The 26,222-nt window shown below is 37.1% G+C and overlaps 1 protein-coding gene across 4 annotated transcripts in view; it reads left to right on the top strand.

The window, feature by feature from the left end:
- Positions 1-22,471, top strand: part of LOC131686191 (monocarboxylate transporter 2-like) — a 124,588-nt gene extending 102,117 nt beyond the window's left edge. For all 4 annotated transcript variants that reach the window (XM_058970424.1, XM_058970422.1, XM_058970423.1 and 1 more), the window contains exons 9-13: positions 8,904-9,044; positions 10,345-10,512; positions 10,573-10,934; positions 11,044-11,499; positions 21,266-22,471. In XM_058970424.1, coding sequence (XP_058826407.1) covers positions 8,904-9,044; positions 10,345-10,512; positions 10,573-10,934; positions 11,044-11,499; positions 21,266-21,551 — 1,413 coding nt within the window. In that variant the 3' untranslated portion in view covers positions 21,552-22,471. The remainder of the gene's footprint in view (positions 1-8,903; positions 9,045-10,344; positions 10,513-10,572; positions 10,935-11,043; positions 11,500-21,265) is intronic.
- The last annotated feature ends 3,751 nt before the right edge of the window (positions 22,472-26,222 follow it).

Genomic DNA, 26,222 nt, shown 5'->3' with positions numbered 1-26,222 from the left:
ATATCTAGTACGCTATGCTAGAAAGTCACAAGGGCGATTTCCAATCGCTTTAAAAGAACGCCAGAAAATATCAATTGACAACGGGTGTCACACAAAAAGGACACCAAATGAAGAAGGAAAACTTTCAAAGGTCAAAAGCTTAAGAAGCAGTTTTTCACAAGCGGATACCCAAGCTTTGCTCGAGTGGTCGTATTGATGTGCAATAATTTCGATGAAACTTTCAACGTTCATTTGAGCGTATGTGAGATGGAGTTTGTCCAAATATAAGATGCCTACTAGATTGGAGAGTGGGGTGAAAGTCTTTGAAAATAAAACTGCTTAAAATGGTTGGAATTTAAGGGGTTACATACATTTTAATTTTTCAAGAAAATCGAAAAAAAATTATTGCTTTATCGGAAAGTACAACCTCCTTGAGAATATTTTGCCAAATTTTCATAAAAATCTGAGCATAAATCGCAATACAGCGTTTCGAAGCACGCTTCGCATGACAAGAGCAGTGGTAACTTGGAATTTTAAACTCGTTTATCTCGAAATGTCGTTTTTCCAAAAATGGGTTTCCCGTGATCACGATTGCCGAAAATGCACTCAACGAATTTTCTTCAATTTTTTTAGACTGATCGTAATCAAATTTTCTCGTACCCTTCGTACTTTTCTAATGGAATTTTTTGAGCTTTGGGATTTTACATGATCCATCGGTCTTAAATCGTGTTCACCGCAAGCCTCTTAATAAAAACCTGTTCTGATCCGCTTAGCGGTGCAATTGTGCCTTTCTCATTTATCAAAACTATGATTAAAATTTAGTAGCTGGTTACGTTTAATATAACATTATCTATGAGAGAGTGGGAGGGGGTGGAGAGGAGAAAGAGGGTGAGAGGTGGATGTGGGGTTCAACATATTATACTTTCCAATTGAGACTAGATTAGCAAAAATTGATTCAGTCATCACCGAAGTAGCTTTAGTTCTGGAATATGCCCGGAATCCAGGACTTCCGGATTTGTCGATAGTGGATAATATATTTAAAGAATGTTTGATTGGCAAACAGTGATCTGGACGTTCGAATCGAAGTTATTTGGTGACCATTTCAATAGGTTTTTAGCCTATGAGGTATTACGATTTTAACGGCTTATATGAGAAATTCCAATGTGTCCTTACTAACCACCCTGTAACTCCGGAGCCAAAAGTCAGAACCGCATGAAATTCAATAGCAGTTATTGGGATTACTGTGTCTTTTATTTGAAATCAAGTTTGTAAAAATCGGTCAAGAATTCGCTGGGGATCGAATGGGTGTGATGTTAGCTTAGGAACTTGGCGATTTTCCCCAAGGCATCATGAACTATCATAGGTGGCCAATGTGGTCAAAGCTACTTAGATTGATCATTATTGATCTAGACCCGTAAATCCATGTTATGTTGCACCCATTTTAATATGTATTACATCATTTGGACTTCATGTTGGTACCAGTTTATATGGGAATTTGCAGTGTGACCGCACTCTTCATCCCGCAACTCCAGAACGGGAAGTCGGATCAACAAAAAATTCAATAGGAGCTTATGGCAGCGTTATACCTTTCATCTGAAACTAAGTTTGTGCAAATTGGTTCAGTCAACTCTGAGAAAATTGTGTGAGTTTAAATGACACACACATACATTCAAACACAGACATTTTCCAATCTCGACAAACTGAATCGAATGGTATATGACACTCGGCCCTCCTGGCCTTGGTTAAAAAGTCGATTTTTACAAGCATTGCATAACCTTTCTTTATATGAGAAAGGCAAAAAGGTTTCGGGTGAAAGCCATAACTCCGCCAATTATCAATACAATATTATAAAAGACAAAATCCTCCACTACCTCGAAGGTATCCCCGTCGATCGTAACGCTGTTTCCTAGCCGGATCCTGTCGTTTTCGGTTCCGCCTATCAGCATATACTTTGTTTTCGACGCATTTACCACCAGTCCGACCTTCACTGCTTCGCGTTTCAGGCGGGTGTACAGGTCTGCCACCGTTCCAAATGTTCAGGCGATAATGTCCATGTCGTCCGCGAAGCATACAAATTGGCCGGATTTCGTGAAGATCGTGTCTCGGCTGTTGAGCCCGGCTCGTCGCATCACACCTTCCAGAGCGATGTTGAATAGTATACACGAGAGTCCATCACCTTGTCGCCGTCGAGATTCGAATGGACTGGAAAGTTCACCCGAAATCCTTACGCTGTTTTGTACACCGTCCATCGTTGCTTTGATCAGTCAAGTCAGCTTCCCGGGAAAGCTGTTTTCGTCCATGATTTTCCAAAGCTCTACGCGGTCGATACTGTCGTATGCCGCATTGAAGTCGATGAACAGGTGATGCGTTGGAACCTGGTATTCACGGCATTTCTGGAGGATTTGCCGTACGGTGAAGATCTGATGCGTTGTCGACCGGCCATCGATGAAGCCGGCTTGATAACTTCCCACGAACTCATTTACTTTAGGTGATAGACGACGGAAGATGATCTGGGATAGCACTTTGTTGGCGGCATTCAAAATGGTGATCGCTCAGAAGTTCTCACACTCCAAATGGTCGCCTTTCTTGTGAATGGGGCAGATCACCCCTTCTTTCCACTCCTCCGGTAGCTGTTCGGTTTCCAAGATCCTGACTACTAACCGGTGCAGACAAGTGGCCAACTTTTCCGGGCCCAACTTGATGAGTTCTGCTGCGATAGCATCTATGCCAGCTGCTTTGTTGTTCTTGAGCTGTTGGATGGCATCCTTAACTTCCCTCAACGTCCCTGGTTCATTCCCGTTCTCAACTGCACTGATGTAGTCAAATCCTCCGTTGCCTTGGTCATCTGTACCTACATACTCCTCGCCGTTCAGGTGCTCGTCGAAGTGCTGCTTCCACCTTTCTATCACCTCACGGTTGTCCGCCTGCTGACGTCCTTATCCCTACATATTTCGGCTTGCGGCACGAAGCCTTTGCGGGATGCGTTGAACTTATGGTAGAACTTCCGTGTGTCTTGAGAACGGCACGGCAGTTCCATTTCCTCGCACTCCGCTTCTTCTAGGCGGCGTTTTTTCTCCTGGAAGAGGCGTGTCTGCTGCCTCCGCTTCTGTTTGTATCATTCCACATTCTGTCGGGTTCAATGCTGCAGCATGACCGCTCGCGCTGCATTCTACTCCTCCAAAACCGCTCTACACTCCTCGTCAAACCAATCGTTCCGTCGTCTCCGTTCCTCGTACCCAACAATGTCCTCAGTTTTATTTAGTTATGTTACTTGGGCGTCGTGCTATTTTATGACCATGGCCCTTTTGGGGTAAACTAAGTTAGATATGCTACGTTAGTTGTCTTCAAAGTGGCATTTTCAGAATTTTGAAATTCTGCTTGATTACTGAGATATAGTGAAAGACGTGATGAGAAACTAAGAGTTTTAGCTACCTTGAGATATATTCAAGTTATATTGAAGTTTTAGCAGTTTTTATGTGTAAAAGTGAATGAGAAAAACCATGGCATAAAAAATTTCAAAATAACAATATGTTTATTGCGAGAAAATAAAGTTTAAGCTTTAAATTGTGAATATTACATAATTGGCAACACTGTAACCAAAAATTATTGTTTTTGAAGATTCCTTGACCAATTTCCTTTAAAATGCATCTCACCGACTGTTTCTAGACCAATTCGAGCCGGAGATATGAACAAAAGTTAATAATTGAAGCTTTATTTGCATGAAAAATTTTAAGCACAATTAGGGTAGACGTGCTCCTATTCATCTCATTAGTCACGATGTCACTATTTCGCTGATAACTCGGTTTACACTGATTGAATTGCGTTTAAATAGGTATCAACATATTTGCTTCGTTCTTAAGAAGCAGATCAATAAAAAAATCTAGCTTGGAAAATATAAAATACTCGAGCTAGAGCGAAGCGAAAAGTCGAGTACAATGCACCATTATTCATCCCACCATTTGAGCTAATGCGTTGAATAGAGATAGCAGACACTGCTCTAACTAATGTGTTCAAATGGGTGGGATGAATAGAGGTGCTAAGATGCATTAGGGCACAGTAACCCACGTCATGCATATTTTGCCATCAATACACACTTAAGACACGTGTAAGAGCTACTTTTGTTTACATATTTAGCGAAAACTTTCAATATAGTCAGCCAATCTTCGTAATAATTTAGATATTAATACAGAATAGACTGATCAATTGTCTTCTCTGATTTTTTTATACCATTTATAAGTTTCAATATTCTTAAACTTAAAGTAGTGCGCACACGAGGTAGCAGTAGAGATGGGCGGGTACGGGTATTTTTACTCGATACCCGACCCGAACCCGTACCCGTAGGAATCGGGGCGGGTTCGGGTTTTGTTATCACCGGGTACGGGTCGGGTCGGGTACATTAAAAAATATTTATTCCGGGTACGGGTCGGGTTGGGTTCTTACGAAATATTTCGCATTTACCCGTATAAATGTTTATGAATGTTTGGATGACCTTTTCCTGCCAATATCAGAAAGTGATAACTTATCCTTGTAGAAAAATATTAAAACAAGCGTTCTTTTCCCATTTTGACATACAATCGTCCTATAGATCAGCGTGTATCGAATGAACAGGACTATCCATAGATTTTGAACTGGAAGTTCATAATCTAAATTTTACTGTACTATTAAACAGGGAAACATTGCTTTTTGTGAAGTTCTTCGAGCATTTTTGAAGTATTTCAAAATAATTTCCTTCATCTTTCCAACATTCAGAAAGAAAAACAAGTGTATGGGAAAGATATGTATTGTGTGACTTCTATCGACCTGTTTAAGGAAAATAGTCTAAATTAACCATCAAACATAAAAAATTTAGATTTTTATGGTTTTATTGACAAAAATGTTTAGCGTTATTACAAAATTTATTGATACACAAGATTATTTCAATTATTCAAAAATAAGCTGATAAATTGTACCTTTTCAATTGTAAGATCACTTCATAAATTACACAATACAATTATGACGGACAGAAGTTATTTAGAATAAAATTGATGTTTGTTTAGATGTTTTTTGGAAGAATTGATCTTATCGAAAATTTACTAAATGAAGCCCCATATAAACTGAAATATACCCCGAATTTAAGGTAAACTAGTTTCGTAAAAAATGTCCTCGCATCTCACTAAATACATCAGGATTAGTGGCAGCTTCCATGTCAAATGCTGTTGCCGAGAGGAATCTAGACTGTGGTATTTCTGGTTTCGTACACATGTAAAGATTGATGCCGAAAGATAACACTAGTTTACAGCATTTTTGAACTCAATAAGCTGATGGTCATTTTCAATGTAAAATCGTATACTGAATCCAAAATTGAAGTGCAAAAATTTTACCGTAGATCAGTTTTCGAGTCAGAGTGAGAAACAAATTTCATCTTTAAAATAAAATGTACGTTTAGTAAAACCCAAATATATACGGTTATAACGCATCGACATGGAATATTATTATGTTTACTTAAAGGTGCATGTATTTTTGGTTGTCCGAGCATTCCGTTTTAGTGCGACTAATAGTTCTGACCGTATTTCGAGTTTTTTTAACTTTTTCTTATTTTTTCCTCGTCTTTAGAAAAATGAAGAACTGAAGTTATTGCAATTAGTCTGATTGGATTTCGATGGAGCAGTACTGCCAGGAACAGTTTACGTTGACGACGGAAAATGAATTTTTCATATATCTTCGTTATGTTGCAATATTATTGAAAATTGATAAAACTTATCAATTTAGACTGTCTTTGGCTACATTTTCCACGCAATTGGACTATTGTAAATATTTTAGGAGAATTGTATTGACCATTGGAAGATAAAAATTGAGCAGCTTCTAGAACTGCGAGGAAAGCACCTATCTTTATGAAAAAAGACTTTTCGTGTTTCTTGACACCACAGTTTTCAAGAAAAAATGGTTTTGAAACCCTGCATGCACTAGAAAAAAGTTGGGCATGAAAGGGTTAAAAAAATAAAATGAAGAACTGTAAGAGATTTTGAGTTGTGGTAATATTCAACAATAACAATAATTTTAGGCTCATTGAAGTGATAAGTCATTGAATGATTGGTAATATTTATACGTGTTATACAGAAAATAACACGCTTATGACACAAAATTCGTTGTAAACTCAACCCTCACACGTCATGAAGTTTCATGTTTTGAAAGTCTAGCTGCAGGAATATGTTTAGTGCAATGATAATACAAACTTTACTACATATCAGTACATACGTCACCAATTATTTGTAAAATTAATAATTTCTTTTCCTTCCTAGAACATCTTGCAGTTCGTACAAAACTCAAGTTTTAAAACCTCAAAATCTGAAGTTCAAAATAATGTATTCTTGCTGGATTTATTTCGGCTAAGCAGTCATTCACTATTTTTTAACTTGGTTTTTTTAATTTGAAGAACTTAAAATATTTTGTAACTTGCGCACGCACGTAACACTTCTGCAATGCATTTTAATATAGAGGTTTTGTGGATCAGTGCAGTGAAATCGATAAGTCGTAAAAGCCTATGTGAATCCAGTATAATTTCAAATTACAAATTTCTAGCCGTTTTATTAACGTAAAATAAATTGTTAGTAGAACAAAACGTGACGAAAATAGGAAGATAAGCCACCATTCGTGAAGATAGTGAGAGCATTTAACATTTTGCCCCGTCATAAATTTCCGATACGTATATACGGACGCTGCACAGTGGCTGGAGGCTGGCCAAAACCTCAAAAATTTATTTTTGAAATATTGATATTTTATATTTTTCCTAAATTTCTCATGTATTGAACGATGTGTTTTCAAAATTTTATGATCATTGGATAAGAATACGATTTTTAACATGAGTTTAAACGTAGCAAAGTCCGGAATTTTTAATGATTTTCATTTCCGAAACCACCATTGCTCTGTTCACTTCAAATGCATGTTGCTCTTTTGATTTTGGTCCACTTTTAGCACAACGAGTTTCATTGTGTAGAGGAACGAAAGAGCTTGGTTAGTGAATTAAATACATTTGGTAAATTTACTTGGAACTATGACTTTTTAGTTTAAATATGTTTGAAGAGGTCAGATCATAAATACTTTTTCCACTAATGTATTCTGTACAAATTTCGGAATCATTTCGGAACGGTCACATAGTATACATTCTATGGGAAATAACCTCTACTTTTCGAATATCATGGTCTCGTTCTGCGCCTAGGTGCGCAAAAAGGTTTAAGGAGATTATGAACCTTTGTTGCTGATATGGAGGCGCATGGTGTTTTGTGTAAAATAGTTAGACAATCTACAGTAAACCAACACGTTATACAATGGATTTAAAGTAGTGTTCTTCATTTTTATGATATTGCTGACATTGGTGAACAGTAACGGAAAATCTATCATGAAAACGGGATCATAGTTATAAGAAAGATTCATTGACACTGTATGGAAAAATGCATATTAATATTTTAATATCAAAAATGAGCTCAGCACCTCAAAATTAGCTTAAATTGTGATTTTCAGCCAAATTAGGTAACATTTGAGGTTTTGTCCGACTTTCGTTTGAAGACCCGCCACTGTGCGCTGTGGAGCGTGCAGTTTACAACGAATTTAGTACATATCCGAATGTGTATGACACGTGTAAATATAATGCTTATTATTTGGTACCATTTTTTGATGATTTATCCCTTTACTGAGCTGAAGTTTTCAATCATTTGGATAAATGAGGTCGAATATTTACCCCTCGTAAATAACGTCAGAAAAAACACTAAAACAAATTGTTCGGAAGACCAAAAGTACATATCTTTACGTTTATTTTAACATAATAGTATTTCATATCGGTGCGCTATATCTTAAGATATTTGAATTTTACTGAACGCATTTATTATTTTGAAGAAGAAATTATTCTTTTTACTCTATCTCGAAAGCTGTTCTACTATAATTTTTTTAACTTCTTGTTCGGATTCAACACACAATTTTACATCGAAACTGGAGGTCATATATTGATGTTCAGAATTTTATTTTTATTTTGTAAACTAGTGTAATAATAGGAGATCCTAGGCCTAGTTCGTGGTAGGCGAAAGTTGGCGGAGTTCCTTTTTCTTCGTTTGTTTTAGGCACATGGCACTGTGTCTCATTTTCTACCTCAAATTATGTAAAATATGTTTTCATATGTTGCATTTCATTTTGTTTTATATAATTCATGGGTGACAGTTTTCGAACGTAATGAGCGAATTTCCATAAAAAATGAAAATACCGCTATCTAGCCTTTGGGCTTCCCTACTCCTTCGAATCAAGTAGGTTACATTTATTGATTGAAAATCGGGATCGGGTCAGGCAAGGTTTGTAATTTTTTTAATGCGGGTGCGGGTCGGGTTTGGATCGGGTTCGGGTCGGGTACGGGTCAGGTTCGGGTTCGGATTCTGTTTCATGGCCGGGTACGGGTCGGGTTCGGGTTTTGCATTTTTTTTTAAATCCGGGTACGGGTCGGGTTCGGGTAAGCTTACAAAAATAATATTCGGGTTCGGGTCGGGTCCGGGTACGAAAAATCCCATATCTGCCCATCTCTACTGTCCACAGACTATTACCATACTGCATAAACATTTTTAGCTCATAAACCGGCAGTGGGGTTGGGTTGATTGTTGGCGAAAAACATAAGAATATATGCGTGATATTATCACTGAACCAAGATATATCCAATCTAGACTGACGTGCATGCATGTATAGTTACTGATAAAATTAAATGTTCTACACACAGCGATCAAGAAACAATTGACTTTAACACAAACTCGTAGGGTAACGTCGTGATCTGTATCGTAAAATACGTCGTATCCTGCTCATATCTGATGTCATTTATTAGAGCGTAATAGTCACTTAGGGCGACAGAAAAACATTTCTGTATTTTTGTCTAATCTGAGCAACATTATTTTTTTGTTTCTTAAATATTTCAGGTGAAAGAGAAGAAAACTCACATCCGCACTCCGAAGCCACCATTCCTGGACTTCACCCCCCTGAAGCTACCATCGGTACGGATGCTCTCGATTTCGGCAGCTGTAGCCGCGTTCGGTATCTACTCTCCCATCTTCTTTCTGGTAGGTACAATATTTTTAATCACACACCCCCATACCGTCCGTATTGTCAGTGTTAGCCAAGTTTCCACCGCGTTTATCTGAATATCAAGGATAAAGAATGGCTTCAGAACTTCTACCCAAGCTAGCAGCAGCAAGTCTGTCTCAGACAGGCAGGAGGGTAGGCATGCAGACAGTTTAGAGAAAACCCCGGAAACGTTGTGCTTTCTCATGTGGTAATGAAACGCGTGGATTGCGTGGTTGAAGAAAGCCTTTTTCTCAGATGAGGTTTTCTTGCTATCCTATCTCGTTGAGTGAGTAGCTGTGCTTGGGTGTTGACACATAAGGGTGCTCGTGTAGGGGGAAGTGGGTTGGGGGTACGCTGATTGACGGCGTGAAAGGATGAAATTAAATTTGGTGACTTGCTTTGAAATGATTCCAGTCTAGATTCTGAGTTGAAGATAAATACTAACATTTAGGTACAGACGGTAAACTTAGAGTATGAGATTTCCGGGTTCTAATCACAGTTTTCAATTAGAGGTGATTTGATGAATGTTTGCAAAAATGACAAGCTAAATTTCATTATCCAGTGTTTATTCATCAATTCAATGTGTGGCGATAAACGGTGGAATACTATCGGATAAGGGCAATCTCACCATTTTTACGAGAATTATTGTGGTTCTGGGCGGCAATCGCAAAACAGATTTAAATTATTGTAGTTTGTAAAACAGGACTCTACGATCGTGCTCAGGCCATGAACATAAATCGCACTAATTACCCTGCGTGGACAAAAACGCCATTTTTACGCTCACTGAAAAACGCATCTGCAAAAAATTTATCGCCTGACACTGGCAGGTTCAGAAGACCCAAAAATGCAACGCTGGTCAGTAATGTCAAGTTTGTGGAATATTAGTTCCGCTAGTGCCTTGTAATAGTGACTACCCCGCAAAAATCCATTTTGCGGTGATTTAACCTATCATCATTGAAATCAAAGTCAGGTCTCACTTCATAGTGTAACCCCATGTTGCAGTTTCAAAAAGAATAAAATGCTCATAAATTAACACAATTTGCGACGAGCTCCACGACTTTATCACAGCCTTGCATACTCCATTACCATCATGCTATTATTTATTTCCCGAAGAAAAGACATTACATAATTTGCTGAAAAGAGCATTATACCTCATGGATTTAAAATTTAATTAAATAATAAATAATAAATGTTTCGCAAAAAAAATTTAAAACTTTATTAATATGGTAAACAGAGACATAAAAAATTAATCCCAATATGATGAATTGTGTACCTATTTGATTATTCTTTCCCCAGTCTTTACACGGATTCACGGAAGGATATGACATGCAGGACCTGGTGCTATTACAAACCTTCCTCGGCCTATCGATTGCACTAGGGATCGTATTTAGCGGATCATCGGTCAATAAAACACTGAAAGTATCCTTTAGAAAAGTTCGAATCTCTCGTCAATATGTTTGTCAGGTATGTTACGATTGACCTCAAATTACATTCAGCAACTCAAATTTACATCCTTTCCAACAGGGCTGTGTTACGCTGGTATCTCTATCGCTGCTGGTACTATCGGCAGTAACTGACTATCGAGGGTTGTGCTTTTCCACATGGGCATACGGTCTCGGTCTCGGTGGCTACCGGTACACCCTAAAGATGCTCGCGATAGAACGAATTCGAGGAAAATATTTCTCCAAAGCATGGGGCTTCATCAAAGGTGCCGAATCGATACCGGTCCTGTTTGGAGTGCCACTGTGCGCCTTCCTGAATGATTCTTCACACCGGTACGGAAGAGCCGGTTACTATATATGTGCGGCAAGTGCCGCCATCTCCGCCATCATCCTGTTTTTCGTAGGTCATCCAGAAGGGAAGAACATGAAGTATTCTGCCAACGGGTAAATGTCCCTTTATTCGCATGTCATGTCTTAAAACAACCAACTATGACCGTAGCTTTCATACTAATTACGCAAGTGACCTGACATGGTCGTTTTCTACCCTCAACAGATCAATAACGTCACGTTGCACGGCGCCCACTTCTTCCAGCGACTGTCAACACGTGCTGAATCGTAGCTTCTCATCACAACGTTTCAATAATCAGTGGTATTCAAACACTCAAAGCACCAACCTGTCCAGTAGTTGCAACAACCCGAGTGCCGGAACCTATGGCAGACAGCAACAGCATCATCAACACCATTGTCCTTCGAGCCAATTAATGAACGGAGGCCTAGCACGTGGTTCTACCAGTCTCGAAGGAGGACCACCCAATGTGACTAGACACAGCTACCACAGCCCGTACTGCCAAAGTGTCGGCCAGCCTCATCATGGACGGCTTCATAAGAGTCTTTCATTTGCCTTCCAAACTCCAATCATGACAAACGAGGAACGGTACCATCCCACCAGCCGGCAGTCAGCCAGCGGCCAGTATGCCGCCGACTATCCACCCAGCCGGTGCTACTCGAGGTAAGATAATGGTATTGCACTGCAGTTCAGTTTAGCATGTTGTTGCACTATTAGGAATGCGTGTTCGCATCTATCCGGTAAATCAGTGCGTCATGTTGTCCGCTTTCAGATAAGTGATTCTGATTTGCAAGCTCAATTGTTGAGCATAATTTTGCGTACTTCGTCGTGTGCTTTTCCACTTGTGGTCACCGGTTATGCCTTGAGGTATGCAGTAGTGGAAGCGATACACATGTTCGTTTGAGCTAGAGATATTTGCACCAGGATGACTAAGTTTATAATCGACTAAATAAGTAAGATTTTCCTGCATTCATCAAATATGTACATAGTTTAATATTATTTATGAAAACAGAACTATTGCAGGATGTCTACTATCAAGTTCCTTTACTTGTTGTTATATTTGAAATATCTCGCAAAGTATTTCGAGAAATATTTTGATTTTTTTTTTGTTTATAACAACTTCGGAACGCATAGAACAAAAAAATGTTCTAAAATTTTTCCGGTGAGCCTAAATGAAAACGTTTATTTTTTGACTATTTTCTTATATGGCCTGCGTCAAGTCAGACCGAACTGAATTCGCAATTTTTTCTGGTATTTTTCATGCCAAAATTCATTTTTCGAAAATTTATCAGTGATATAGAAAGCAAAGAGATTTTTGCTTGCCTTCGATTACTATTTGAGTTCTCTAAAATAAACAGATGTGGGCGGTTCTTGTGGTACATTGGGTTCAATAGCGTTTTTTGAACAAGTTTCTCAAAATGGCGCTTGGTCCTCTTTGGCGAATAGTTTGCGAGTTATCAGCGAATTGAAAAATGTTCAATTTTATAAACTTCTAACACTTAATATCCCAAAGAAATTTCTAAAAACTAGTGTGATTGAGTGCGTCTCCGGAATCCGGATGCGTTAAGGTTAGAATCAAGTGATTCGGAGAACTCATTGCGGAGTGGTCTAGAATGTAAATTTAGCAGGAATCTTAACTTGTTGATAAATTTTCGTTTCTTTTTTAGCAAGATCTAAAATTGAACTTTTTAACGGTTCGAAATTGAGCTTGACAGTCTTCGATGAAGTACAACATCTGTATCTCTACATCTCTCATACTTTCCATTTCACAAGAAATCCAAATGTAAGCTTTGGGTAAAGCTAAAAATCGGTTTTATTTGTATAACTTTTGTAGATTTTATTTTACACTAAAGTAGTCTTTGGACAAGAGCTCGATCGCAGTAGCCATAGATGTCAGTTTATTTGATGCACCTTTTTTCCTCATAAATGGTGTCTTCAGGCAACTTGTAAAGCTCATCGAGACATTTTTTTTTTCATTATACAGGGCGTTTGGTTCATGGTTAAGAATCTCTTCGGGGGGTGATAGACTGTCATATTTGGAGAAAAAAATTGTTCTACACATACCCTCAAATCTCAACCGTTACAGAGTTATTGAACTTTTTGTGTAAAAAACTTATTTGTCTTAAAATACCTCTAACTTTAAATGTATACTTTGTATTTTAAATGTTTTAGTTCCATTCGAAAGGTGAGAAAATTTCCTATTGAATGGTGTTCTCGTATCTTTTAGTTAATTAGTGTTAATTACCTTTTAGCTGTAAACTAGTTAAAAGTTAGTGTTTTTGAGGAGGTTTCTGCCAGTTTTCTCAAAATAATGAAGTATGATTATAGCAATATCCATTATCCAAAAGTTGGGTTTTAGGACGATTCATAATTTGTTCTTGGACGTCATATTCGTATCTCTTCTCATTTCTTTGTAATTTCATTACTATACTTTTGCTGTGACCGACTTGCAAGTGCTTAAAAGACTCTAATCTAAAAAAATATGCTTTATATCGTTATTTACAAGATTTCATTGGAAAGCTGAGAAAATGTCCTATCAGTGTATGTACAAATATCTTTTAGTTAAGTGTACTAAATGATTTTTTACTAACGAAATAACTCAAAATATGTGTTTTTTGGAGTTTTTTAATTATTCTAATTATTAATCGACAAAATTTATCGTTACTATTGTTCAACTTTTTATTTGACACTTTGTCTATCTCTTTTCATTTTTCTGCTATTTAATAGTTAACACAGCATGACCTCGCCACAAATGTAGTCGGTTCGAAATCGTTATTTTTGCATATGAAACGATGTGATAAAAACGATTTTGCATCGAAACCAAAAGAGATAATTGAATGGAATCAAAGAAAGAACTGTAGAACTTGCTGAGATGCATTATTTCCATCATAATAATGGTGATGTTTATTATTTACTATTTTAAGAAAAATAACGAAAATGCTAATAGTAGCACTAACTTTAAACTAATTTACTTCTAAAAGAATACTAAATTCACTTAACTGAAAGGAATTAATACATTTTTCTCTGTAAAATTTTCCTGACTTTCGAATAAAAAGAAAAAAAAAGTACAATAAGTGCCATACTTTTTCAATTAGAGCTGGCATTAGTGAAAATGAGATAAAAATATCCAAGTTGAATAACCCAAACTCATGAAAATAAGAAAAGGTAAGTGTATCATGCCAAAGAACGAATTATGCAGCTCTTCAAGACTAACAATCTGGATTATTAAAATGATGAGGTTTACTATTAGGATTTTAAAGAAATGAACGAAAAATCGATTAAAATTGTTTAATTTTCAATAAATTACTTTGAAAAGGCTACTTAAACTCATTAGCTGAAACATGTGATAGCATCACTCAATGCGAAATTTTCTCACCTTCTCAGTGGACCTAAAATATTTGAAAAAAACAAAGTATACTTTTTGAGTTAGAGGTATTTTAAGACAAATAAGTTTTTAACACAAAAAATTCAATAACTTTGTAATGGTTGAGATTTGATGGTATGTGTAGAAATTTTTTATTCTCCAAATATGACAGTCAATCACTCCTCGAGAGATTCTTAACCATGAACCAAATACCCTGTAGAAGAACTCAAATATCACTTTTAGAACCGAAGATATGAGCAATTTTGAATAAAAAATAGGTCCTTTTAAAATATTTATATCTAAAATTAAACGAAAATAATTTTTTCTTGCATTTCAAAAAGAACACTTTCAGTTAAGAAAAAAAAATGCGACGGTGATGCACCTGAAAAAAAATTAAATTGAGTTTGAAAATTGTGATTTTTCTACTGAAAAATGCCTCATGTAGAGTCAACATTTGCAAAATGGGCCATCCAAATTAGGTGATATGGCAATTTCGATGAAAGATTCAATTTTTTGGTAATATGTGACATTGCAAAACCAATTGCGAAATCTTTTTTTATTGTAAGCTTCTGAGACTAGCTTGAATAGAATGTGAATTATTTTATACGGTGCTACAGTGATTTTGTACTTTTCAAGTGACCTAGTATAGGTTGTAGATCTCGACAAATGCAACACAAGATAATGTTTGAAGAATGTTGTATGTATACTAGAGTGGCTCGAATATGACATTTTTCAGCACATCACTTTTTGAGTTCCTTTTACAGTCCCAAATGCCTGTGCAAAGTTTGGGAGCGGTTGGTTGCTTCCCGGGTTTGCGCATTGCGTTCAAAGTTTGTATGGGATGTTATATGGGGAAATCAATTATTTTGCATTTACGTTAATAAAGATCGCTATTTCATTCAATATTAAAAACCAGCTTTAGAAAACTATAGTTCAAACTATAATTAACAACTTTGTCGAAGACGGTAACTAGCTACGAATTTTCATAAAATAGTTATAACGGTTTTAAAACTTAAGGTTCAATCCCAATGAAGAAATTCATTATTTCTTCCAACACTGTCAGTACGGGAGCCCGGGGCTAGTTGGCGGTTGGGGTAAGTTGGCGGAAACCCCTTTTCTCCGTTTCCATTAGACATAAATCGCTGTCTCTCGTTGTGAATCTCAAGTAATGTGAAACGCATAATCCAATGTGTTTTTGTTGTAAAACATTTTGTTTTGTAGAAGCTGTGGACAATATTGTGTTTTTGAGCATACTTTGTAAATTTCTTAATTTTAAATGTTTTGTATTATTTAAGGTGGTTTTCAATATATTCCCCGAATGATTATATTTTTCGATAGCGCGTGAAAAGAGCTTTCAGTATCCGTATAAATATTACACCTATCCATACACGAAAGCAATTTTTTAAATTCTTTTTTATAAAAAGTGCGGTTGGGGTAAGTTGGCGGTGACGCACACGGGGCAAGTAGGCGGTACTAATTACAGTGTAAAAATAGTCATCAAATATTTTCATTTCTGGAATTCACTCCAAAGTAAGAGAAACTTTTTCTTGTGTCTCTCTTCAATGCAGGGGACAATTATTTCGGCCAATCGCCTGAAGAATTTCAAAAATTTGCTTTTGAATATTGAGTACACGTCAAAGTCAAAATGACGGGGTATTGAAACTGAAATATAATGAAAAGTGTCGAATAATAAACAGTTTTATTGAAAAGACAATCGGAACATTTCATAAGGACCACTGATGTAATCGAATTTCCATTTGATTGCTTATTTTTTGGCATTCCGCCATCTTACCCCACACATACCGCCAACTTACCCCGGGCTGGGGTAAGTTGGGCGCTTTTCCGCGTCACATATTTTTGTCTCTAGAAATAAAAACAACGCAAGAAACATTTTCATAAAATTCAGAGATGTTGCCAACAGTCTGCCCTTTCCTGCAACGTGTTCTATTTTGCAAGATCTACCAAATTCAAAGCGGTAAAAAATGAAAACTGAAAACACCGCCAAATAGCCCCGGTCTCCCCTACACCACGACACTGATACTTTAAACTTAAATAAATGAGGAAATAGTCATCGCAGAGACTTGATACCTTTGCAGGACCGGCAGAACACCTTTTTCCCGAGTGGGTAGTAAGATTCGGAGTGATTTCTCCCCGTACTGACGAAATTTCAGTTATGGCATGTGTTAGTGAAAATTAAAATTCTCTGATAATATCTGGTGGCTATTTGGAAACATCCTTTGCTAACAGGGCTGTATGTCTGACGGCTCAGCGAAAATGTGTTTGTTGAAAACAGATTACTACAAATGTTCCACAGCTAAGTACCAATTGCTCCATTCTTTTAAATTTCGTTGCATTAATTTTCCGTTCCCTGCTATAGTACAATCCTTTCGCGGGTACTAAAGCCCGCATGACAATGTTGACTAATGGGAAGGTAGTGGAGGTCGTTTTGAATATTTCTCCGATGGCAAAAATAATGCCGATAAGTCTCATTTTCGATGCTAGTTATATCTAATACAACCAGCCCCTGGATGGTCTACTTCCGGCCAAAGACAAGTCATTTAACATCATCGATATATCGCGTGATCTAATTAAACAACACTCGACCGTGTACGAAAAAATATTTTGTCTACGTACCCGCCCGGGAAGAAGAGATTGGTGGTGTAGTCTCCGAGAAGGGCCCTAATTGCGAAATAGGGAGTGCTCCTTCCAGATCCCTGTGCTTCAGTCAGTGCAAATTCTGGTATGCAACCAATTGCGTTCAGCAAAAATCGAGGAATAAAAGAAAACTTATTTTCCGTCAGCCTCATTTCGAGCCTTTCGCCGGATTTGTTCTTCCAAAATTTGTTCTTTTGAATGGGGCTTGTCTTTTTGTTCGCCTTTTTGTACTGCGGGGCATGGACTGCAACCAACGGGCCCATTGTAGAAATAAAGCACGGTGTGGAAAATGCGGTGTGAAAAATGTCGCTTGTTAAATCAGAACCATAGACAAAGGTTTATCGATATTGTTTCCTAATACATCCCACCTCAGCCATTTCTAGAAGACTTCAACTCCCACGGTATGTCAAGGGGTTGTCTTCATTCTGATAACCGATCTATCTTACTGCGTGATATTTGCGACAATTTCAATATGACCATCTTGAATACAGTGCAAATGAAACGAATACCTACCACTGCGGCCAAGCACTTTAAATTTATCGTTGTACTCTACCTCATGAGTGTGCTCATTGATCGAAAGAGCAACGCGTCCACTATATCCGAAACAATCGAATCAAAATAAGAAATTTCTCTGGTGTAAGTGTCCAACGTTTTGACTGATTGGTTTCTCTATACTGCGATTAAAGGTCAGACGAAACGAATATCCAGCGCTAACAACCGTGGACGGTTTCCCACTCCGTTATTGTCAGAGAGTGCTCAGAATTGTATGCGAAAAGGTCCTATGATGACTTTTTGAACGTCGGATCACCCATTTTTTTCGAATACTCGCGACTTTAGAAACGCAAATAAACTTGATGAAAACTGAAAAACGTGGTTATTGACACCGGTTCGTCAAAGTATTAACGAATGAAACAATATTTCATCTGGCAGCTAAGCCCTACGCTGTGTACTCGATTCGGCCTTTGATTGGAATACATGGAACTAAGAATCCTTTATCGGCAACAATTGTATTTTCCGTTATTTTTTCAAATTTCAACCTTAAAGTTCACACACATACTTTTGAATGTATACGTAATCGAGCAAAACAAAATCTATTTTTTGAAAATGTTCTATGAGACTGTCCCCTCAAAAGTATATGTGTGTAAGTTTCTAATTTGGAAAAAAAACAATAACTCTGCCATTTTTCAACCAATTTTGATCATAAATAGGTCGTTGGATACAGAATTAAATGTTCTCCCTAAATTTCTATTTAAACAAAGATGCTTAATTTTCATATTTTTAATGAAAAAATCGCAAAATAATGGGTACTTTCATATTGTTGTCTCAAAATCGAATAGTACTTTTAAGAAAAGTACATAACATAGCGTACCGTTGGAAAGGTAATTTCTTCTTCTTTCCAAAACATATAGATAATTTAAAATCTTTTGTAAAATCTGTTGTATATTGAATTGTTCAAACGTGGTTTTGTATTGTATTTGACGAGATCTACAATCTTTAATAGACCACTTTAAAATAACATTATTTTTTTTCATTTTGTAACACTGTGTTAATTATACACAGCAGATGAGATTTATTAATAACATTAATATCAGAAAAACTTGTTTTAAGGGTTTTTATTCACAGATAGTCTAATAAATTTCGATATTTTGAATATACGGAGTATCCATATCTTCAACAAAATTAGTTATGGAATGTTTCCAACAAAGTTTTTTTTCATTTTGATTATAGAGGCTTTAACCCTAGGGTCTTTCGGTTCTCTTTTCAGGTTAGAACAATTTCTAACCTGACGTTTGAAATCGAACCGAGGTGAGCTGCGTACAACCACGCTATGCCGGCTTCATTCAATAAAGTCGTTTGAAATAGCATTTGCGAAAACTTTGCCGAAGATAATAAATCTTGAACCAATTTTGTTTGAAGAGTAATTTATTTATAATTACTTCTTGAAGGATTGAGCGCCAAATTATTTTATTAGAAATTTGTTCAATATCGTGTATGATGTGATCATGAGCATAAAAATTTTTCGAGCAATGATTTTACTTTTCTTCGCTATTAAGGCTTACAACTTCAGAACGAGTCATCGTATACAAAAATTTATTATGCTATTCAATTCACACTAAAACATAGACCACTAATAGCTACTAACCTGAAATATTTTGAAATTTTTTAATTTCCGATCATGCTTAGAGGCTATTTATATAATTTATATAATTTATAACAAAAAAATTGACATTAAACCTGCTAAAGACAAACGGTAAATATCATTTTTTATCATTTCTCTACTGCTTTCCAAAATATCATTATCATTGTTAATCGCACTGAGTTTTTGTCTCAACTTAAAGGATTTTCAAAAAAAAACTAAATTTTTAGCAAATATTGAATTGTATGCAATTTCGCGTTGAGCAAGTTTATGTTTATAAACATCAAACTGCGTTTCCCATTCAAAGCATTGTCCCTAATCCATATTTCGGAGCATCTCTTCAAAAAAAGAACTCTGACAACTATGGAACCTCGGTTAAGAGATCAGTTACAAGATCACAATTTGCCAAAAGTCCCCATGATGCTTAAAACTATAGGTTCTCAATGTAGTGATCAAACAATACACTTCCAAAATTATTGTTGTGCAAAATTTAAGCCCCCATTTAAAGGTTTCAGGGGGTACACTTTTTTGCGATTATTTGTACAGTTTACTGCATCATTTCCGTAACATTCTGTAATTTTTCCATGCAAAAATATTGTCAAGCGACTCAGTGACGAAGCTTTTTGTAGAATGTCTCTGGAAAAAACACTGTTTGCGGTGTGACCTGCCATTCAAAAACTACTTAACTGATTCTTTTTCAAACTTTGCATACACAATTTATGTCAAAAAATGCCTAACCCCTACTTTGAGTTTTCGAGATAATTTTTCAATTATGGAGGTTTTTTACTCATAAAATGGCGTAACTGCTATTTTTCAAGAAAAATTTCGTTATTTTATGAGTATAGAAAGTCCCATTAATTGAACAATTATCCCGAAAACTCTTCGTGGGGGCTAAGTATTTTTACTTAGAATGTGTATGCAAAGTTTGAAATAAATCGGTTAAGAAGTTTTTGAATGGCAGGTAAAACCGCAAATCGTGTTCTTCCAGAAACATTCTACAAAAAGCTTCGTCGCCGAGTCGCTTATCAATATTTTGCATGGAAAAATTACAGAATGTCATTGAAATGATGCAGTACAACGTACAAAAGTTTCGAACAATTTGATTCATCCAAATTTATTAAAAAAATCGCCAAAAAAGTGATTTTTTTGCGCTGAAACCCTTAACCTCTCCTCCCTTAATTCAATTATTCAGCATCAATTAATTAAAAACGTGGAATAATCTCTCCACTTCTTATATATAATTTACTATATAATCGATACTCTCTTTTTAGTTTTAAAAGAATCATAAAATAACTAATTCCGAATGATAAAAGGACGAGTTGATTTTTTCTGAATATAGTTTTGGTTTCTAAGGAACTATCCCAAACATTGTTTAGATTACCTCGAAGCACACTGGTAATAACACTGTGTATCATCGAAAGTCACCCGGGACTTTATATACTTTATATACTAATAAAACATATTCATGATAATATGTTTTGGATATTTTGTACAACCGCTATGCGAGACAACAACATTATAACTTTACGATATGCTGCAATATTACAACCTAACATGTGTATTCCATCTGTATGTGCAAATACAAAAAATAAGATGATTACTGTATTGGCGTATAAATTTCAAAATATTTGCAAATGTTCGAATGAGACTTTCCAATGTCAGTAAAAATAACTGGCATCACCCGTACAATATAAATTGTAATGATATTAGGTTTTACACCAACCGACATAACCCTACAAAATGAGCCGGATGAACTTCGTTTGACAATTCTCGGTGGTTTGTTTACATGGAAGTTACGTGAGTTCGAATGTAACAGATGAGCACCCGTTGCACTCGCACTCACGCAACTGACAAAGTAAACAAACCACCGAGAATTGTCAAACATGAACTTCTTTCATCATGAGTTCATTCGTGTCGTCATCTTGTAGAACTCAATACATATCGTCATCTCGGCGATTCAACACTGCATAGCAGGCGGGTAAAACGGAATAGTGTTTCCCCGCCTTCGTAACGTAACAAGGCACAGTTCAGGTGAATTGTATACTTTTAGGCGTTACCATGTGTGCTTCTGCATGAAGCAAGAGTTTGAACGAATCGTTTGCACGCTCACTGCTACTTCATTGACTAACAACGTCCCCAACGCTATACACTATAAAGCAACGTGAAAACCGTTCGAATTTATTCAAAACGTTTTTGCTGACTTTTATACAGTATTCTGCTTTGGTTCTTCAACTAAATAAATCATTCCAACTTTTTTCTGATCATCCACACAGATGCGAAATCCACAACCCAAACCCATCCCATTACGGTATACATCAGCGGACCCCATCAATGAGTGGAATGACCGCCATTCCAACGGCAACACATTTCTGCACCAACGGATTGCAGAGCAATCCTTCGCGCAGCCGAAGCGTCCCGGAGGGTCTCGCCAACAATCACGGGACAGCGGCAAATTACTGCCACTGGAATCACTGCCACTGGACCACCGCCAATGGAACGAACTTTTGCCGGCCTACGCGTCCCATCCAGGTGGTGGAACAGATCACAACATCCGTTTGACTAAAGTTTAAAATTGTGCGATTTCTCCTGTGCATTTCGGTTCATTTACTGGAAGGACTGTTTTCATAGACAGTACCACTCATTAGTGAATTGTTTTCTGTCGGTCAACATGAGTTTTCCCCGTCGAGTTAGTTATTCGACTGTCGGTGTTTCACACATAAATCATCGCTCTATAGGTAAATTTGAATTCATTCGACGCGTATTTATTCATACTCTCAAACACCATAAAGTAAATTTCAATTGAAATCATATACGATACATAATGAATGTGTTCAATACACCAAATAATTAACAGTTGAGGTGAAAACCGCGAATTGGGCAGTTTCAAACGACGTTCAATGTACCCATTATAATTAACGAGAATATTATCGATTTTACGACACACGTGGGTGTTTTTCTTGGAAGCACACGTTTGTGAGACAGACGGACTATGACGGATACAGCTGAAAGCGAAGGGAAGCAGTCAGAAGAGAAATGCATTATCAGTCTAAAAAGTGTAAATAATTAGTTTTCAAGGAATAAACTAGTTCAAATTAGTTGTCGATCAAATAGCGAACTCATTTATCACTGTCGAAAACATCGAGCTCACTAGCAGGATTTTCCCTGTACCGGGAAAGATTACAGCTAGGCGTGACCTAGGCTCTAGCGACAGCATTATTAATTAGATTGGTAAATTAGACGTAATAGATACTATCTACAATGAAGAGGTGTGATTGTGTTGAGTTGTGTTTTGTTGAACTTGTTAACAGTCTGAAACTAGGCATGACTCGTAAGAAAATACGCCAAAGCGTCACTGCTATCCATAATGGTGTCTTGATACGTTGTTTCTATTTTTGTAGTGAGAGGACAGGAATTGATTATATTTGAAGAATCTGAGAGGAGTAGGAAATATTTTGTTTAGTAAAATTATTTCGAAACTAGTCAAATGCTTTTTTTTCAAAGACAATCCGAAAATTCTTTCGCTGTTGGGGAATCGCTTAGAAACTGACTAGATTAAGTGATACCATTATGTTAGGTATATTAAAGGTACAGAGAACAAACAACCAATTACAAATAATACTTCAGTTTAAATAAAGTCTTACGAAACTATTATTCTAATTTAACTAAACTTCAATGAGATTTTTGCTACCCTAAAAAAGAATTTCAGAACGCGCGCGTGAATATTTCATCATGTTTGAAATTAGACAAATATATTTTAGTGATTTTTAACATAGGAATACGTTTTTGTATTCGATGTGAAGGTGAACCTTGCAGATTCATTTGCCTGTTTAATCGTGAACACAGAACTGCTGTGTTTTTGGATGAAAAAACGTATGAAATCAACATCAACCTCGACTTCATGCGCTCAGACGAAAATTGTCTGCTATAATAAGAATTCCGCATAAGACGTGAATAATACGTAAATCTTGAGCGTTTTTTCAAAACGTCATATCTGCAATGAGTTACTCTCTCTGTGTACTTTTTCTTCTGTTAATAATTCGGTCACTTTAACATTTATCCCTCAGCTCTTTGCATAATATGCTAGTTAAAACCACCGTCTTTCGATCTGTACTGTAAAATAAGTGAAAAGTGTTATAGTGACGCCGTAAAAATCGAAAGAGAAAGTAAACAAAGAGAGTAACTCATTGTAGATATGAAGTTTTGAAAAAACGCTCAAGAAATCCCATTTAGTAATCAAAATAGTCTACGTCAACAGTTTGTGCAACCCTATCGAGCTGTCCCTAGTAGTATTTCTTCTTAACACTCCGGAAGTCGCACAAATGGCTCACTGAACAAGCAGCCGTCGCTGCTCTAAGATGATTGTGCTAGATTTTCAGAGCAGCGTGCACTCAGTGCACTGGCGCGACTGCCGGATGGTTAAGATAGACAAATTCATTATACGTTCGTAACATTACTATTGAGTTGATACGCAAGGTGTGGAGGATTAATTATACATGTTTCAATAACTTACATCATCGATTGTTGATCCCACAATTTACACGGTTTCATCAATATTTGCCAACAAGCTTGCAAAATACCGAAACTTCGCTCCTTGTCTTTGCGTAAAGACTCTTGCTCTTTTGCGAACAACTTTTCTTTTGCAGTTGGTGGCTGTGAAAGAATTTTTACAAACATTGTCCAGTTAGGATAAATACCATCCGCCAACAAGAACCCCCGATCGTAGCTTCTTCCCTGCATAGTCAAGGTTCCTCCAAGGAAGTTGTGCTAGAAACGAAAATAGATTTATTTAACTAGCGATTTATAAAGTACCATGTGACAGTCATAATGAATATATAACAGTGGTAATGTGAAAGCTATGAATCACGCTGTTTACCTGTATCACGTTGCTCAAAAGTGGAGCTCAATCTGGAATGTTGGGGTCGTTGCAGTTCCCCGGAGTACCGAAATAGAAATGCCAATAGCGTCGGTCTTGCGAAGCGCTAGCCTTTAAAAGAACTGTGGCTTTTCTTTCATTACCTAAATATTGTTCTTTAAATGCTACAGGGCAGTTTTCCATACCAAATCCATGTAGTCAATGGAAGCACGGTTGATTCACCGATTCGCACTACCTTATTTAGAGAGTCTGCCGCCGATCCGTAGGCTAACACACGCAACGCAGCCGAACATTGATGCAGAGGGCTAAGGTCAATTTTACCAACACCATCCCGGCGAAGTTTGAGGTAAATGAATTTCTCACTCAAATTTTCCATAATTTTCAAAAACATCTTTGACATACGAAATCTTCTGGCAAACGTTTTTTGTCAAATGTGAAATTCTGAGAAAAGTACTTTCATACAGCGAATCGTGTCCGGATTGAAAGTTTCTTTTGGCGTTTGTTCTTGGTCCTGGATGTGATCTGTGTTTTGGAGCCCTTTCTATACAAAATTGATTAGTGTTATGGCGGCGAATAATAGAAAAGCATAACTGTGGCTAATTCTAACAGCAATGAGTCCTCAACTTCATCTTCAAGTAAAAAATCAACAGCTAATGATGTCGATTCACCAATTCATTGCACCAAGTATCCATTTTTAATAATTCCAGAGTCTACAAACTGTTTGAATCCATTTAAATTTTCGTTGAATTCCACTAGCATCTAGCGCTTGGATTGTGAAACCTCAAATAAACAAGCAATGCGATTTAGCATGCTGTGAACGCTTTCCTTATGTCAGTTAAATGAGAGAGGTGCTTGCTGCGATGTATTTACGTCGTCGTGACCGTTACGCCTAGTGATGGCATGACTTTTTGGTATTGCGGCATCAACCGAATATTGAGGTTGTGATCTGCTTGACGGGTCATCGCCGGTTCACTGTCAAATATCAAGAACCAGAGCAGTAAATGCAGTAATCGTTATATTTAGTTTTGGTTTCTGGTTGGGTAATAACCATACCCGCCTTCCAAAATAGTCCATAAACTCCATAAAAATCCTAAGCTATTTAGCCCGAAATAAGTAATAATCGTTCAAGATAAGTTCAGTTGTTTGACAATTAATATTTAACATTTAACAACTACAGAGTCTCATCGCATGTTAGCAGTGAACCCATCAGAACCCAAAGATGAGCCGAAGTCGTTAAACCACTCACACCTCGAGTGCGAACTAGGTAATCGTTCCAGTACCTGTAAATACAACCACCAACTTAATACATACGAACTTTCACAAAACATATTGAAAATAGAAAATTTTGAATTGTATAGTACAAGAAGAGAGAAAGAGAGAGCCAGAAAGACAGAGTTTAGGTCTATGGTCGGCATAAATTAGAACTGGCTGTGGTCCGCTAGGAGGTTGATAACAGTCTATTATCTTCCTACGGACAAAACCAGCATGAAGGCCGTGTGGCATCCGGCGGGTAACCAAGAATTGATTCACTGGGTTCTTGTTCCCATGTCGTAAGAGGCGACTGAAAACAGGAGTCCTCAAGTCAAGGTGTTTCTCCGTGCCGAGGACTAAAATATGCCAGTCGCGCACGGAGTGTCGTGTGTTTTACCCTTGCTGTGTTACACGAATCTCTGACACACTATATTGGAAAGCTACTTAACCCCGTCTTCGTAGCTTTCAACAAAAATGGCATGACAAATGAAATAAAATGAAATGCCTCGTGCATGTATACTTGCGAATAGTGCTATTGACGCATGTCTTATATACGACCTCACAACTCGCGATATTTGTGCTGTCACGGTAAATATTACTGTTGACAACGTAAACAAGAAATACGTCTATTGTTCGGCACATTTGCCGCATAATAAACCATCACCTTCTGATGATTTCGTAAGGGTTGTATCACACTGTGGCAGAAATGGGTTTCCCCTCATGATCGGTTGTGATGCAAAAGCCCACCACATAATTTGGGGCAGCTCAGATATCAATTTGAGAGGCACCGAATTAATGGAATACTTAAGCAGTACAAATCTGCACATTCTTAACTCAGGAAACCGCCCAACATTTGCACGAGCTGGCAGAGTAGAGGTGTTAGATGTAACTCTCTGCTCTGACGATATTACGCATGAGTTAGCAAACTGGTTTGTACCAAATGAGCTCAAACCATCATTGATCATTTAAACATCTCACTAGATATCGTCACATATCGTAATCCCAAATCTACGAACTGGAAGCTCTACGACGAGGGCTTGGCGACTAGGTTTCATGGGTATCTTCCGTCGATTGAATCTCTAAGCGACTTGGATGAGGTCGTGGAT

Source organism: Topomyia yanbarensis, chromosome 2, assembly GCF_030247195.1.
Source record: "Topomyia yanbarensis strain Yona2022 chromosome 2, ASM3024719v1, whole genome shotgun sequence".
Taxonomy (NCBI): Eukaryota; Metazoa; Arthropoda; class Insecta; order Diptera; family Culicidae; genus Topomyia; species Topomyia yanbarensis.
The sequence above is the reverse complement of the archived record's forward strand: the minus strand, read 5'-3'. Positions and strand labels throughout refer to the sequence as shown.